Source organism: Megalobrama amblycephala, linkage group LG1 (assembly GCF_018812025.1).
Source record: "Megalobrama amblycephala isolate DHTTF-2021 linkage group LG1, ASM1881202v1, whole genome shotgun sequence".
Lineage (NCBI taxonomy): Eukaryota > Metazoa > Chordata > Actinopteri > Cypriniformes > Xenocyprididae > Megalobrama > Megalobrama amblycephala.
In genome coordinates, this window is record NC_063044.1 from 36,742,291 (window position 1) to 36,756,957 (window position 14,667).

Consider the following 14,667-nt stretch of genomic DNA (forward strand, 5'->3'; position numbering starts at 1 on the left):
TCTACAACAAAAATATTGTCAACAATTGTCAACGTTGTCGATAATGTCGACTAATCGTTTCAGCCCTAGTTTGCAGCGAACAATATAGATCAGACCTAAAGGAATAATAGTATTACTCTACTATATGAATTGAAATATGTTGTGCATTTTAATGGATCACGCTACAAACATAATGATCTTATAATACATGATGCATTGCTGTGTCCGTTATTGCATAATTACCACTTTTGGACACTTGCTTTAACATACATCACTGTAAAAACAAGCTTTTATTTTCTGTTATATATTTATTGTCCAACACTTCCTATTTTTCTGATGCATGTCCTTAATTTAATTTCATATGTTGGTATTAATTCAGTGTTTATAATGATAATACTTCAAAGAATTTTAACCCAGACTGACTGGGTTTCTAGAGAGCAAAGGTTTTGTGAAAAAGTGGAAGACTTAAATACAAAGTGTGTAAAATAAACTCTAAAAAGGATTTGATGATCACCAGTGATAGTATTTTATTCTAAGTTGTCATCATTCAGGTTGGATTTCAGCTTTAATGTACGTTTTTTTTAACAAAGCAGCTGATATTGCCATAGAAACTAGTGGACCGACAAGTCACTTTCACCCCAAAATGTTGGAAACGCAGGGCTGCTGCTGGGCGCCGGTGTGATAGTTTCTGGCAGTGATACACAGGGCAGGTGCCAACAAGGAAGTTTGTTAATGAGTAACCTTATTTTGTTAAAAAGTAACAAATGAGTTATTAGTGATCAGCTCAGACTATAAGTACATTATGACAACACTGAGTCATTGTAGAAGGAGGATGTTTCTGGGGCTTTGCAGAAGAGCAAGAGATTCACCGTAAACTGTGGAAGTGTATGGAGGATGGCGAAGTGTAAAACACACTGCATCGAAAGGCCTCTGTCTCTGGTCTTTGAAAAGCTTGGTCGTGTTGTTGGTAGACATCCATGTGTGTTTCTTTTATTAGCTTTATATGTGGCTGCTGCCCTTGGAGCTGGTTTTATCTTTCTTCATGAGAGGGAGGCAAATGATATCGAAGACCAGTTCACACCTGTCAATGGACCTGCCAAGTTGGAGAGGGCGATTGTGGTGGAAAATTTCCCACGATCTGAAGAGTTTTCTGAGTTACGGCTTGCATCTGAAGGCACTTATGCCTCTTTGATCATCACAGGCTTGCAAGGAGAAAATATATTGACTAAAGCAGCTTTTAATGACATTATAGAGCTAGACAGACGAGTGAAAAATATAATGACAGGAAACACTTTTGAAAAACTCTGTGCCAAAACAAAGGGAAGGTGCCTGTCAAATGCAATTTTAGACATTATAAATTACAATGCTACTGAAATAGTTTCTTTAGATATAACATATCCGATGAATAATGGCATGTTTTTGGGAACAACCATCGGTGGTGTAGAGCTGGATAGCTCAAAGCTCACCAGTGCCAAAGCGGTCAGGCTTTTTTATTTCTTAGATGAGAAGAAGACAAAGGAAAACCCTTACTGGCTTGATGGCTTTCTAAAACTCCTCTCAAACTACACAGAACAGAAAACGGTAAGTCCAAGAAATGACTAAGTTTTGAGTTGTACCTTCATGTATACAGATTCCCCAGTTGACCATTGTGTGTGTGTGCGTTGGTGCGGCCGGATTATGAGGACAAAACGCATGAATACGTACCGACTCTATGAGGACACACCGTAACTATGAGGACAGTGCTGATGTCCTCATAAGTCGAGCAGTGCAGAAAGGCTTATAAGGTCGTTCCTAACCACCTCCCGCGTTTTCTCAATATGTCCTTATAAACACGTTGTACCCGTTTTTCTGTGTGTATGTGTGTATGCTCAGTGTGTATAATCTCCCCCTATTGAAAATTTGGTGCTACTGCGGTTTCATACACATTTCATACACCTAGACCCGCCCAAGCGCGCGATTCATTGGTGGAACACTGGAATTCTCGTCAGTGATTGGCTGGATTTGACATCGTGACCGTCAGCTCGCCCCGCCTCTGATCTTCAATCGTCTTGATGCGAGGTGTGACGGAGAGATTAATAACAATAATAATTAAGATTAATTAGCAGAATTCCAGCGAAATTGGCGAGCTATAACGGGAGATTTTCACTTGATCATGTCAAAGGTAAGTGTATTTACTTATAAAAGTACATAGCTCAGTGTGTTATGAGTCAGACAGTTTTAACTAGTTACCTTTAAACATGGCAGCTAATCGGGCTAACATCAGTCTAAGGTACTAGCCGTACTAGCCTATTAGCGGCTAAAATGGCGTCTTTGGCGTTTTTTATGGTACAAACAAAATTATTTTGTGGTTCATAGACACATAATGACGTATTAGTTTTTCTTATCAAAAGTAACAAACCCCAAAGTGACTGTAATGGGAGGTGAGCTACAGTGTTATTTTCATTCACCATCTGATAACAGCAAATACTAATCGATTCTGGGGATTGATAGTTTCTAATAAAAAATGAGAATCGAGAAATCATTATTTTTTTTACTCAGGCCTAACGTTAATGAATTTGCAGTAATATGATAGAGACATATTAGAAATATATAACATAAACATACTTTAAGCAAAATGACTGACTGTATTATCGAATATTATTTATAATATATATATATACAATACAATACAATCAGTCATTTTGCTTAAGGTATGTTTATGTTATATATTTCTAATATATCTCTATCATAATAGACTGTAAATTCAGTTTATATATATTAGGCTTAACTACAGTCTGACAGTAACATACTTTATATAAAGAATTCTTATAATAAAAATATATACTCATCATGTTACCTGGAATGTTTTTAGTCAACATGGTGAGAAAGAAGAGAATAAAACCTGAGCAGGATGCAAAAGAACACATATTGTCGGACAAAGACAAAGCCTTCATCGAGGGACGACAAATCAACACATTTAAAGGTAAGTTGTGCGTCACAAAGCACAGTCTATGTTCAGACTGCAGGCAAATCAGATATTATTTTTTTTTCTTTACCTCTGATCAGATCTTCTCAGACATATTGTCCACATTATTAACTGCTATTGATCAAATAAGATCTGTGTGACAAATCCAACCTTTCTGCAAATCCCAAAAATGAAAATTCTGTCATCATTTACTCACCCTCAAGTTGTTCCACACCTATATAAATTGACCCTTTGCATATTTTGGGGTTACTCAGAAGTGGAAGTCATCATAGTTGGGTAAAATTCTATAGCACTGAATGAGAGAATACATTAAATATATTTTTTTGTGTTTCCATTTGCTCAAATAGCAAAAGAAAAACTCCCCAAAGGTGTTTTCACAGCTTTCAAAAAGAGGAAAAAAATAAAGAGGGTCTATTTCTTTGTTCTGCTGGACATAAAGGAAGATATTTGGAAGAATGTAACCACACAGTTTTGGGGCACTATTGACTTCCATAGTATTTTTCATACATATAGAAGTGGTGCCCCGAAAGTCTGTGGTTACATTCTTCAAAATATCTTTGTGTTCAGCAGAACATTTATTTTTGGGTGAACTAATCCTTTAACAACCCAGGGGCAGATCCCTTGAGTGCAGCTGATGTTGTTTTGAAATGATCAAGAATATTTCAGTAAACAAATAAGCTATCCTTTGGATCCTCTGATCTTATTTCCTTTCCTTGCATTCCCTCACATCCTTCAGAGGTGACAATGAGAAGTGCACTGTATTGCTGGCAGTCTGAACATGGTCTTTCACATTCACACATTTTGCCCCAGGGTCAGCCTATTATTTACATAAAGGTTGAAGAAACAAAAAAACTTATAACTTATAAAATTATATTTTTTATTTCAAAATTAATACTTGAAATTCTGTATAGGTTACAGAGAATAGGGTAACCAAACTCAACTAGTATTTGATTGGTAACCAATGCTTGAAATATTTTGTCACTTGCTGCACCTCATATTACATTACAAAGTTTTACAGGATTTAACCCTTTAAAAAGATAAGATGGTTAGTTGTGTAATAAATAGGTGCCCTTGGGTTCATGTTTTATTATTATTATTATTATTATTATTATTTGTCCTTTTAGGGAGAGGTGTGTTTGCTCTTGAGCACATTGAATTATCCACCTTTGTTGTTGAAGACCGTGGGATTCTCTCTCAAAGTAAACATGTTGAAGATGTTGAAGGCAACTACTTGTTTGACTTCACATGGAATGGAACACGTTATTGGTAAGCTGGCCATTTTTTCAATGATAATTATGATTAATATTATTGTTTCTATTATTATTACTGTAGCAGCTTTGCTAGGGTTCTTATAACAATAGGTACTTATAAGTTAGTGATAATCAATAACATGGTTATTGTTTAGCAGGGTGATTCCTAAGTGGGGTTATATATTTAGCCTATCATCTCACCTTTTAAATTCTCAGGAAGGGAAGTTAACTGTCACAATGTGTATTTTTTTAATATAGGTTAAATAGGCCAAGGTTAGCCTAACCCCAAAAATATATATTGTTCAGTTAGAACCTTGTGTTTCAGTTAGGAATGTTTTAAGTTTCTTACTGCATTATTTTTCTCACAGCACAGATGCTACTAAAGTGGACGGTTCACTTGGGCGACTGCTGAATGATGATCACAGAAATCCAAATTGCAAAGTCAAGACATTAATTGTTGACGGAAGACCACACCTGTGCCTATTTAGTATAAGAGATATCTTTCCAGATGAGGAGGTCACATACAACTATGGGGATTCCTCGTGGCCTTGGCTTTTAAGGGTGAGTTTCTTGAAGACTTTATTTATTTGAAAGTCAACCATGTTTCACTCTGTTCTGCATTTCATGAATTTGTTTAAAAAAAAAAGATTCTGCATGTCTGCTTTGTGCACGACAGCCATTAAAGTGACAGTAGATACTTAGACTTTGGTTGATACTAGTATTGGTTGTAGTGCCAATCTGGCAAACATCCTTGCCTCAGTTTTGTACCTGTCTTTCTCACAATTACAGGAATTGTGTGACGAGACATCAGTGACTGTGACTGAATGCCGTGTGAATCCTTCCTCATCAGTGAACGAGAAAGTAAGTGATCGTATGTTCCTTAATTGTTTACTTCTCTTTGACACTGATAATGTTAAGTGTAGGACAGTTGGGCATCATACTAGGCTGTTTTATGTGGACCGTTGTCTTAAAGACGTTGTTGTGACGTCTCAACTTTGAGTAAAATGTGCCTTTCTCTGTTCATTCATTTTCATCACTTGTGTATTGGGGGATGGGCATGACTCTGACCTGAAATGTAAGGACAGTCCTCCTCTATGGGGACCGCCGTGTTAGGGTTAGGGTTTGATGAAAAGATATGTTGCTTTGGCTATGTGTCAGCTTTATGTTATTGTGGATAAGGTTAAGACACAATATGCACACTTTCTAACAGCATACAAAACAGCATACAATTGCTCTGATTTCAGATGACCTGTAAAGACAGTGTCACTTCTCTTTGACACTGACACACTTGTGTATTGGGGGATGGGCATGACTCTGTCCTGAAATGTAAGGACAGTCCTCCTCTATGGGGACCGCCGTGTTAGGGTTAGGGTTTGATGAAAAGATATGTTGCTTTGGGTATGTGTCAGACATTGGCCTTTATAATGTAAATTGTATTACTGTATAGACAAGATCCTCATGTATACATGTTTTATGTCTGCTTTGTGCACGACAGCCATTAAAGTGACAGTAGATACTTAGACTTTGGTTGATACTAGTATTGGTTGTAGTGCCAATCTGGCAAACATCCTTGCCTCAGTTTTGTACCTGTCTTTCTCACAATTACAGGAATTGTGTGACGAGACATCAGTGACTGTGACTGAATGCCGTGTGAATCCTTCCTCATCAGTGAACGAGAAAGTAAGTGATCGTATGTTCCTTAATTGTTTACTTCTCTTTGACAATGTTCAAGGATTACGTCACTTTGAAATTAAAATTACCCCAAGCTTTACTCACCCTCAAGACATCCTAGGTGTACTTTTAAATGACTTTCTGATGAACATAATAGCAGAAATATTAATAAATACCCTGACACATCCAAGCTTTATAATGGCAGTGATAGGGTTCAGTGACTATGAACTGAACAAAGTGCTTTCATCCACATCCATCCATCATTAATATATGCTCCACACCGATCCAGAGTGTTAATAAAAGCCTTCTGAATCAAAACAATGCGTTTTGCATAAAATAAATATCCATATTTAACAAGTTATGAAGTCAAATATCGAACTTCCGCTAGACCACCTTCCATGTACAAGTTATGAAGAAAGTGTAAACTGGCATCGCTTCAATTACACTTTCTGCGTACGTTGAATACGGAAGGCGGTCTGGCGGGAGCTCGATATTCAACTTTATAACTTGTTTAAATATGGATGTCTTTTTACACAAATGCATCACTTTGCTTTAGAAGGCCTTTATTAACTTTCTGTAGCCGTGTGGAGTACAGGTTTATGATGGATGGATGTGGATGGAAGCACTTTGTTCAGTTCATACTCATTGAACCCTATCACTGCCATTATAAAGCTCGGATGTGTCAGTATATTTAGTAATATTTCTCTTGTTTCTGATTGTCTTTGTTAGAAACAAGAAAGCCATATACACTGGAAGCCCGTACAAGTTGATTGAACCTAAAAAATTTATGGAAACTCGTTGCCCTAAAAAATAGATTTTCTCTTATTGAACAAACAAGACATTTTACGTTTAATGGGTTTCATTCATGAAACATTCGTAAATATACGAGTAAATATGTGAGTGATTTGCGCGTAAAGAGACCTTCCCGAAAACTCTTCTCCTGATTCACAAATACTTCGAAAACGTCAGAAGTGATAGTGAAATGTGTGTGTGAGTTAATGAATTCCATTCAGTCATAAATGGGACGCGCGTGCACGCTCATTCTCAATTACCATAAATCCCGCCCATTAAATCCGACTGACGGGCATCATATTATGACACCAAATGCAGGATTTTGGCCATTTTATAGGAAACAATTTCCATAACAATCAAGGGGCCTTTAGTTTGCCCAGCCTTATTGAAATCAATTAATTATTTGATTAAAGTGCTCCGTTTGCAGATGCTATTACTGGCACTCACAAAAAAGTAAAAAGAAAAAATGTATGTAATTACTAGATATATTTTTTTTTCAAAATGCTATGTAAATATGTACTTTTATTAAGGTGAATTAAAATGCAGCCTTATTAATGAGCAAAACGTTCAGATGTTAAACGCACTATTTACGCGTGACTGGGAGCAGGTGTAGATTTCTTTCGTACCAACTAACATTTGGAAAATACGAACATTTTAATGAAGCCGAAAATTTACGCCAGAACCACTTTACACACGATTTACACAATTTGTTCTGCTCGTGTTTCATGAATGAGACCCAATGTACTTGACATTACAATAGTATTGCAATAAAAAGTTTTAGTTCATTTAACTAATATCTGTTAAAATAGCTCAAATTTATTGATTTAGGTCACTTAAAATATTAAATTGCACACATTTTATTGCATTCATTTTAAGACTTTAATTTTAATATAGCTTTTTAATTTCAGTTATTTTGAAGAATTCTTACTTAAGTTAACTCCACTATAAACAAGGACAAAGAATACACCAAACAGTGATTTATTTGAATCCACAATTTATTTAAATTCAGTTTCTAGAGAATGACAAGAAACCATCACAAAATTCTGCTCCAAGATGATTCCGACAGTAGATGGATGGAGGTAGAAGGGCAGTGGATGCTGTGCCATATCCTCCATTTTCTAGGCTGTATGCTGTCCTCATCATCAGAAGCCTAAACATGAATAAAGAGATTACTCAGAATATTCACATGCATAATTTCAAAATGATGCTGACACTTCAGCTTAATTTACACACCTTTGTCTGTTGCACAAAATCTCTCAAATCACTCTCTTCTTCCCAACCAGCCTGCTGGTACACCTAAAGCAGAAGAACAAAGTTTGTTAATATAAGGAAATTGTCAAAACTGAACAAATGTCAAATTTGAATATCTATTTTTCATGTGTATGAATAAACACACAAAACATGAACATAGGCATTTCACTTTACCTGACAGAGCTGGTCAAGACTGAAGCATCTTAGCTTTGATTGGATCTGCTTGGAATCTGCTGAGTGACAAAAAATCCACATTATTTCATTAATTTTTACCAGCAGACAATGTAAACTATATTTAACACAAAAAAAAGCATATCACAGGATGAAATCCAACTGAAACTTAAACACAGATAGCTAGCTTGGCTAACAGCACACAGGTGAGCACAATGTTGCATTTATTTTGTAGATAACTTAGCTTTGTACACGATCACGATTTTGGATTCACGATACTTTTGCAAAACGCAGCTGTGGTGTTTTGCCTGTTGGTGCTTGACCTGCCAAGAGCAGGCTGACATGATCAGTGCAGTGTCATTCACGTTTAATACGAACATTGTGCTTACAAATATCGACAAAAATAACAAGAATGCATTAATTATTAAAAAGAGATGAACACTTGATATAACACATTCGTGTGTTCACTATAATCTTAACTTTACCATAATGGCAAGCGATGATTTCCACTGATTAAGTTACAAATATGATTGAAAGATGTTGCTTTTGCTCGTCAGTTTATTTAGAACCATCGACCAGATATCTGTATAATTTTTAAAACATATGTGACCAAATTATATGAAACAATGCGATCTGTGAAGAGACCATGGCGGAAGACTTAACTAGCATGTAAGTTAATGCAGCCAAACTAGCTAACTGCTGTCCCTTGAGATCAATATTGATATGTATCTCATTTACATTCTGAAATGAATTAATAAGAGCTTGTTTCAGAGTAAAAACTAAAAGTTCTTCAACTTACCAGCAAACGTTGACAGAAACACACGCTACATTCCAGCTTGGCGTCATTTCAAACTGCCCAATGAAATTCTTCCTTGTGTTGCATTCCTGTTCGTTGCCATTGACAACAGGCTTGAATTAGCACAGTTAAGTTGATTGAACTAAAACATTCCAGTTGAATGAGAGAATTCATGCAAATCGTGCACAAAACTCAAAACAATTGTGTAATGAAGAGAAAATTTAAAAGTTTATGTTTAGCTTATTTAATTAATTTGGGTTAAATCAACTTCAGGGATTACAGTGTACACCTAGGATGGCTTGAGGGTGAGTAAAGGTTTGGCTAATTTTCATTTCAAATTAATCCTTTAAATGTAGGACAGTTGGGCATCATACTAGGCTGTTTTATGTGGACCGTTGTCTTAAAGACGTTGTTGTGACGTCTCAACTTTGAGTAAAATGTGCCTTTCTCTGTTCATTCATTTTCATCACTTGTGTATTGGGGGATGGGCATGACTCTGACCTGAAATGTAAGGACAGTCCTCCTCTATGGGGACCGCCGTGTTAGGGTTAGGGTTTGATGAAAAGATATGTTGCTTTGGGTATGTGTCAGACATTGACCTTTATAATGTAAATTGTATTACTGTATAGACAAGATCCTCATGTATACATGTTTTACGTCTGCTTTGTGCACGACAGCCATTAAAGTGACAGTAGATACTTAGACTTTGGTTGATACTAGTATTGGTTGTAGTGCCAATCTGGCAAACATCCTTGCCTCAGTTTTGTACCTGTCTTTCTCACAATTACAGGAATTGTGTGACGAGACATCAGTGACTGTGACTGAATGCCGTGTGAATCCTTCCTCATCAGTGAACGAGAAAGTAAGTGATCGTATGTTCCTTAATTGTTTACTTCTCTTTGACACTGATAATGTTAAGTGTAGGACAGTTGGGCATCATACTAGGCTGTTTTATGTGGACCGTTGTCTTAAAGACGTTGTTGTGACGTCTCAACTTTGAGTAAAATGTGCCTTTCTCTGTTCATTCATTTTCATCACTTGTGTATTGGGGGATGGGCATGACTCTGACCTGAAATGTAAGGACAGTCCTCCTCTATGGGGACCGCCGTGTTAGGGTTAGGGTTTGATGAAAAGATATGTTGCTTTGGCTATGTGTCAGCTTTTTTTCTTATTGTGGATAAGGTTTAAACCCAATATGCACACTTTTCAGTCGGGACATGCTTTCAATGCAGCAACAACTGCAGTGTCTTTCAGTCAAAAAGAAGTAAACAGTTAAGGTCCGTTCACACCAACAATGATAACTACATTAGCATCCACACCAGCAGAAGGTATCTTTCTGTTTACTGTAAGCACATGCTTGTCTGCTGCTTAAATACTTGAGCTTGTTATAGCAGAATTAATTCTGATTGGCTGTCAATGTTTTTAGCGTTTCTCAGCTGGATATACTCTTTTTGAAAGTGATTCTAACAATATTGTTTCTCTGTGCCGTTATTGTTTAAGCTCTTATGAAGATGCTGCTATTCTTAAATATTGAAAGATTTTTTTTAACTATAACGTTATAGTTATTGTCCTTGGTGTGAACAGGCCCTTTTTAGTTGCTAAAATTCACCCTGTCCTGAGTTAGCAGTGAGGGTTTTGCGTTTGGAGAGATTTTCTTGTATAAAATTTGCCTTTTAAGGGACTTTTTTTGGAAGAAAACAACGAATAACATGTACATTCATATTCATTTGTTAAATGTTATGCATCAGAATTGAAACATTTTATGATAATGGTATACAATTGCTCTGATTTCAGATGACCTGTAAAGACAAGTCAAAGACCGTTGCGAAGAAAGGAGATTCAGCTTTGACTGGAGATGAAATGGTACATTGGCCTTTATAATGTAAATTGTATTACTGTATAGACAGGATCCTCATGTATACATGTTTTATGTCTGCTTTGTGCACGACAGCCATTAAAGTGACAGTAGATACTTAGACTTTGGTTGATACTAGTATTGGTTGTAGTGCCAATCTGGCAAACATCCTTGCCTCAGTTTTGTACCTGTCTTTCTCACAGTTACAGGAATTGTGTGACGAGACATCAGTGACTGTGACTGAATGCCGTGTGAATCCTTCCTCATCACTGAGTGAGAAAGTAAGTGATCGTATGTTCCTTAATTGTTTACTTCTCTTTGACACTGATAATGTTAAGTGTAGGACAGTTGGGCATCATAATAGGCTGTTTTATGTGGACCGTTGTCTTAAAGACGTTGTTGTGACGTCTCAACTTTGAGTAAAATGTGCCTTTCTCTGTTCATTCATTTTCATCACTTGTGTATTGGGGGATGGGCATGACTCTGACCTGAAATGTAAGGACAGTCCTCCTCTATGGGGACCGCCGTGTTAGGGTTAGGGTTTGATGAAAAGATATGTTGCTTTGGCTATGTGTCAGCTTTATGTTATTGTGGATAAGGTTAAGACACAATATGCACACTTTCTAACAGCATACAAAACAGCATACAATTGCTCTGATTTCAGATGACCTGTAAAGACAGTGTCACTTCTCTTTGACACTGACACACTTGTGTATTGGGGGATGGGCATGACTCTGTCCTGAAATGTAAGGACAGTCCTCCTCTATGGGGACCGCCGTGTTAGGGTTAGGGTTTGATGAAAAGATATGTTGCTTTGGCTATGTGTCAGCTTTATGTTATTGTGGATAAGGTTAAGACACAATATGCACACTTTCTAACAGCATACAAAACAGCATACAATTGCTCTGATTTCAGATGACCTGTAAAGACAGTGTCACTTCTCTTTGACACTGACACACTTGTGTATTGGGGGATGGGCATGACTCTGTCCTGAAATGTAAGGACAGTCCTCCCCTATGGGGACCGCCGTGTTAGGGTTAGGGTTTGATGAAAAGATATGTTGCTTTGGGTATGTGTCAGACATTGACCTTTATAATGTAAATTGTATTACTGTATAGACAAGATCCTCATGTATACATGTTTTATGTCTGCTTTGTGCACGACAGCCATTAAAGTGACAGTAGATACTTAGACTTTGGTTGATACTAGTATTGGTTGTAGTGCCAATCTGGCAAACATCCTTGCCTCAGTTTTGTACCTGTCTTTCTCACAATTACAGGAATTGTGTGACGAGACATCAGTGACTGTGACTGAATGCCGTGTGAATCCTTCCTCATCAGTGAACGAGAAAGTAAGTGATCGTATGTTCCTTAATTGTTTACTTCTCTTTGACACTGATAATGTTAAGTGTAGGACAGTTGGGCATCATACTAGGCTGTTTTATGTGGACCGTTGTCTTAAAGACGTTGTTGTGACGTCTCAACTTTGAGTAAAATGTGCCTTTCTCTGTTCATTCATTTTCATCACTTGTGTATTGGGGGATGGGCATGACTCTGACCTGAAATGTAAGGACAGTCCTCCCCTATGGGGACCGCCGTGTTAGGGTTAGGGTTTGATGAAAAGATATGTTGCTTTGGCTATGTGTCAGCTTTTTTTCTTATTGTGGATAAGGTTTAAACCCAATATGCACACTTTCTAACAGCATACAAAATGGCATACAATTGCTCTGATTTCAGATGACCTGTAAAGTCACTTCTCTTTGACACTGACACACTTGTGTATTGGGGGATGGGCATGACTCTGTCCTGAAATGTAAGGACAGTCCTCCCCTATTATCGTTCCAAAAACAGCTTGATTAAAAAAGGATACTGGTAAATAACTATATATTTTTTATTTATTTGTTTGTTTGCCTATACTTTAAAGAACGGTCAGGGGTCTGTTCTTTGTATGGTGCTAACTCAGTTAGCTGGATTTGATCGATGACGATTTGGCACAATCTTGGATTGTTCGGTTCTTCGACACTTATCCTGGAGTTGCTGTCATAGCAACAGGTCCGTAAGCAGGCTCCCCGAGCAGGCTTATGTCTTGTAAACAGGATTAGATTGCATCTTTTTAAGCGGCACAGATACTTAAAATCTGTTCCATCCAATGCTATTTTATTTAAAGAGTTCTGAACTGAACCAGGAACTAAATGAATAACTTATTTGAAAATAATATAATAATATTGTGTAGTCTATAATACTATTGACACAACCAGTTTTTCTCATTGAGATTTATTTTTTATAATAATTACTTTATAATTTTATTGGAGTCTTACACACATGCTGTACAGTTAATCTGAGCCGTGCATTATTTTGATTGGTGACATATTATGGGAGTGGCTTGAAACAGAAAACTTGATCTTGACCCATAAGAAACTTTAATTAATGCTGTCATGTAGGGCTGGATGATTAATTGAAAAGTAATCAAAACCAAAATTCAGAACCTCTAACCGACGTAATTTTCCCATGTCGGTTATTTCGTTTTTTTTAAACCTGTTAATACTTCCCCCTTAAAAACACACTACCGCGTGTGTAGCCATGTGACTCTGCCCCGTCCAGTCAGTGGCATAAAAGCAAAACACGGAGGTGAACACCGGTTCAACACATACACTGCGTTCCAAATTATTATGCAAGTGACATATCAGTTAGATTTCAGCAGAATAAACATTCAGATTTTAGTTTTTCTAAGAAAATGTTTGTTTGTTTATTTATCCATGTATTTTTAGATAACTGGTATCAATGTCAGACAAAATAATTTGCCAGATCTATGAAAACCCTACTTAGAGGTTGTTCCACATTATTAAGCAAGTCACAGTTCTCATGCAATATGGGGAGGAAGAAAGATCTTTCTGAAGATGAAAAGCATGAAATGGTCCAATGTTGTGCAAAAGGCATGAAAACAACTAATATTGTGTGAAACTGAATGGACATTATCAAATTATCATAAGATTTGTGAGTGATTTAGAGCACAGCAGAACTCGGTCAGATAAAGGCTTATTAAGGAAAGTTCCTGTCAAAAAAATTAATTGTATTAAAAGGGCAGCTATAAAAAAAAGCCAGTGTTGAGCAGCAAACAGGTATTTGAAGCTGCTGGTGTCTCTGGAGTCTCAAGAGTCTCAAGAAGCTCTCCATACAGGCTGGGAGTTGTGCGTAAAGATGCATTTCAGCCACTCCAAACCAAATCTCACAAAGACAAACATTTACAGTGGGTTTAGAAATACAAAAAAGAAAAATAAAAAAGTCCTTATAAACCACCCGTACCAGTATAGGTGTGTGTGTGTGTGTGTGTGTGTGTGTGTGTGTGTGTGTGTGTGTGTTGGCCTTTGTGATTTATGAGGACATTTCGTGAATACACGCCACATTATAAGGACATTTTGAATTATGAGGACATGGCCGGTGTCCTCATAATTCGGGCAATGTAGAAGTGGTCCAGTAGCTAGGGGGAGCTTAAATCCAAAATTTCTCCACATGTCTTTATAATTCACATAAACCTGAATTTGTGTATGAAGTGTGTATCGGAAGTGCGCCTTTGTAGCCGGGACTTTGTACTGCGCCTCCTCATTAATTATTAATACGTGTGTATGAAATCGCGGCTTCTGATTGGCTGACCGCCAGAAGTCCTCATAATGTCGGAATTTGTCAAACTCAAACCAAGTTAACACAGATCTACGACAATGACGGTATTGTAAAATATATAATTTTATGTATAAAATAATAGCCACATGTTACATTTACTAGTTATATATAAAAAGCACTGCACACTGAACCCTCTTCTCCCACCTGACCGAAGCCTTTTCTCTGTGGATGTCTGACGACGACGATATCATCACCCGTAAGGTAAGATTAATGATAAGCACAAAGCTACTCTTTATGTTAAAATCTGTTTTAGTTTATAA

The 14,667-nt window shown here is 37.0% G+C and overlaps 1 protein-coding gene and 1 long non-coding RNA gene across 2 annotated transcripts; both read left to right on the forward strand.

Moving 5' to 3' along the window:
• The first annotated feature begins 1,950 nt into the window (after positions 1–1,950).
• On the forward strand, positions 1,951–6,639 carry LOC125266919 (N-lysine methyltransferase KMT5A-A-like). Its single transcript, XM_048188087.1, has 7 exons — positions 1,951–2,140; positions 2,831–2,941; positions 4,069–4,210; positions 4,563–4,755; positions 4,984–5,055; positions 5,803–5,874; positions 6,595–6,639. The coding sequence occupies exons 2-7, from the start codon at positions 2,836–2,838 to the stop codon at positions 6,637–6,639; spliced, it is 630 nt and encodes a 209-aa protein (XP_048044044.1). The 5' UTR covers positions 1,951–2,140; positions 2,831–2,835.
• A 2,465-nt stretch (positions 6,640–9,104) lies between these two features.
• On the forward strand, positions 9,105–12,690 carry LOC125246049. The gene is made up of 3 exons (XR_007179693.1): positions 9,105–9,737; positions 10,934–11,011; positions 12,010–12,690. It is a non-coding gene; the product is annotated as an uncharacterized LOC125246049 (long non-coding RNA).
• Positions 12,691–14,667: the final 1,977 nt, after the last annotated feature.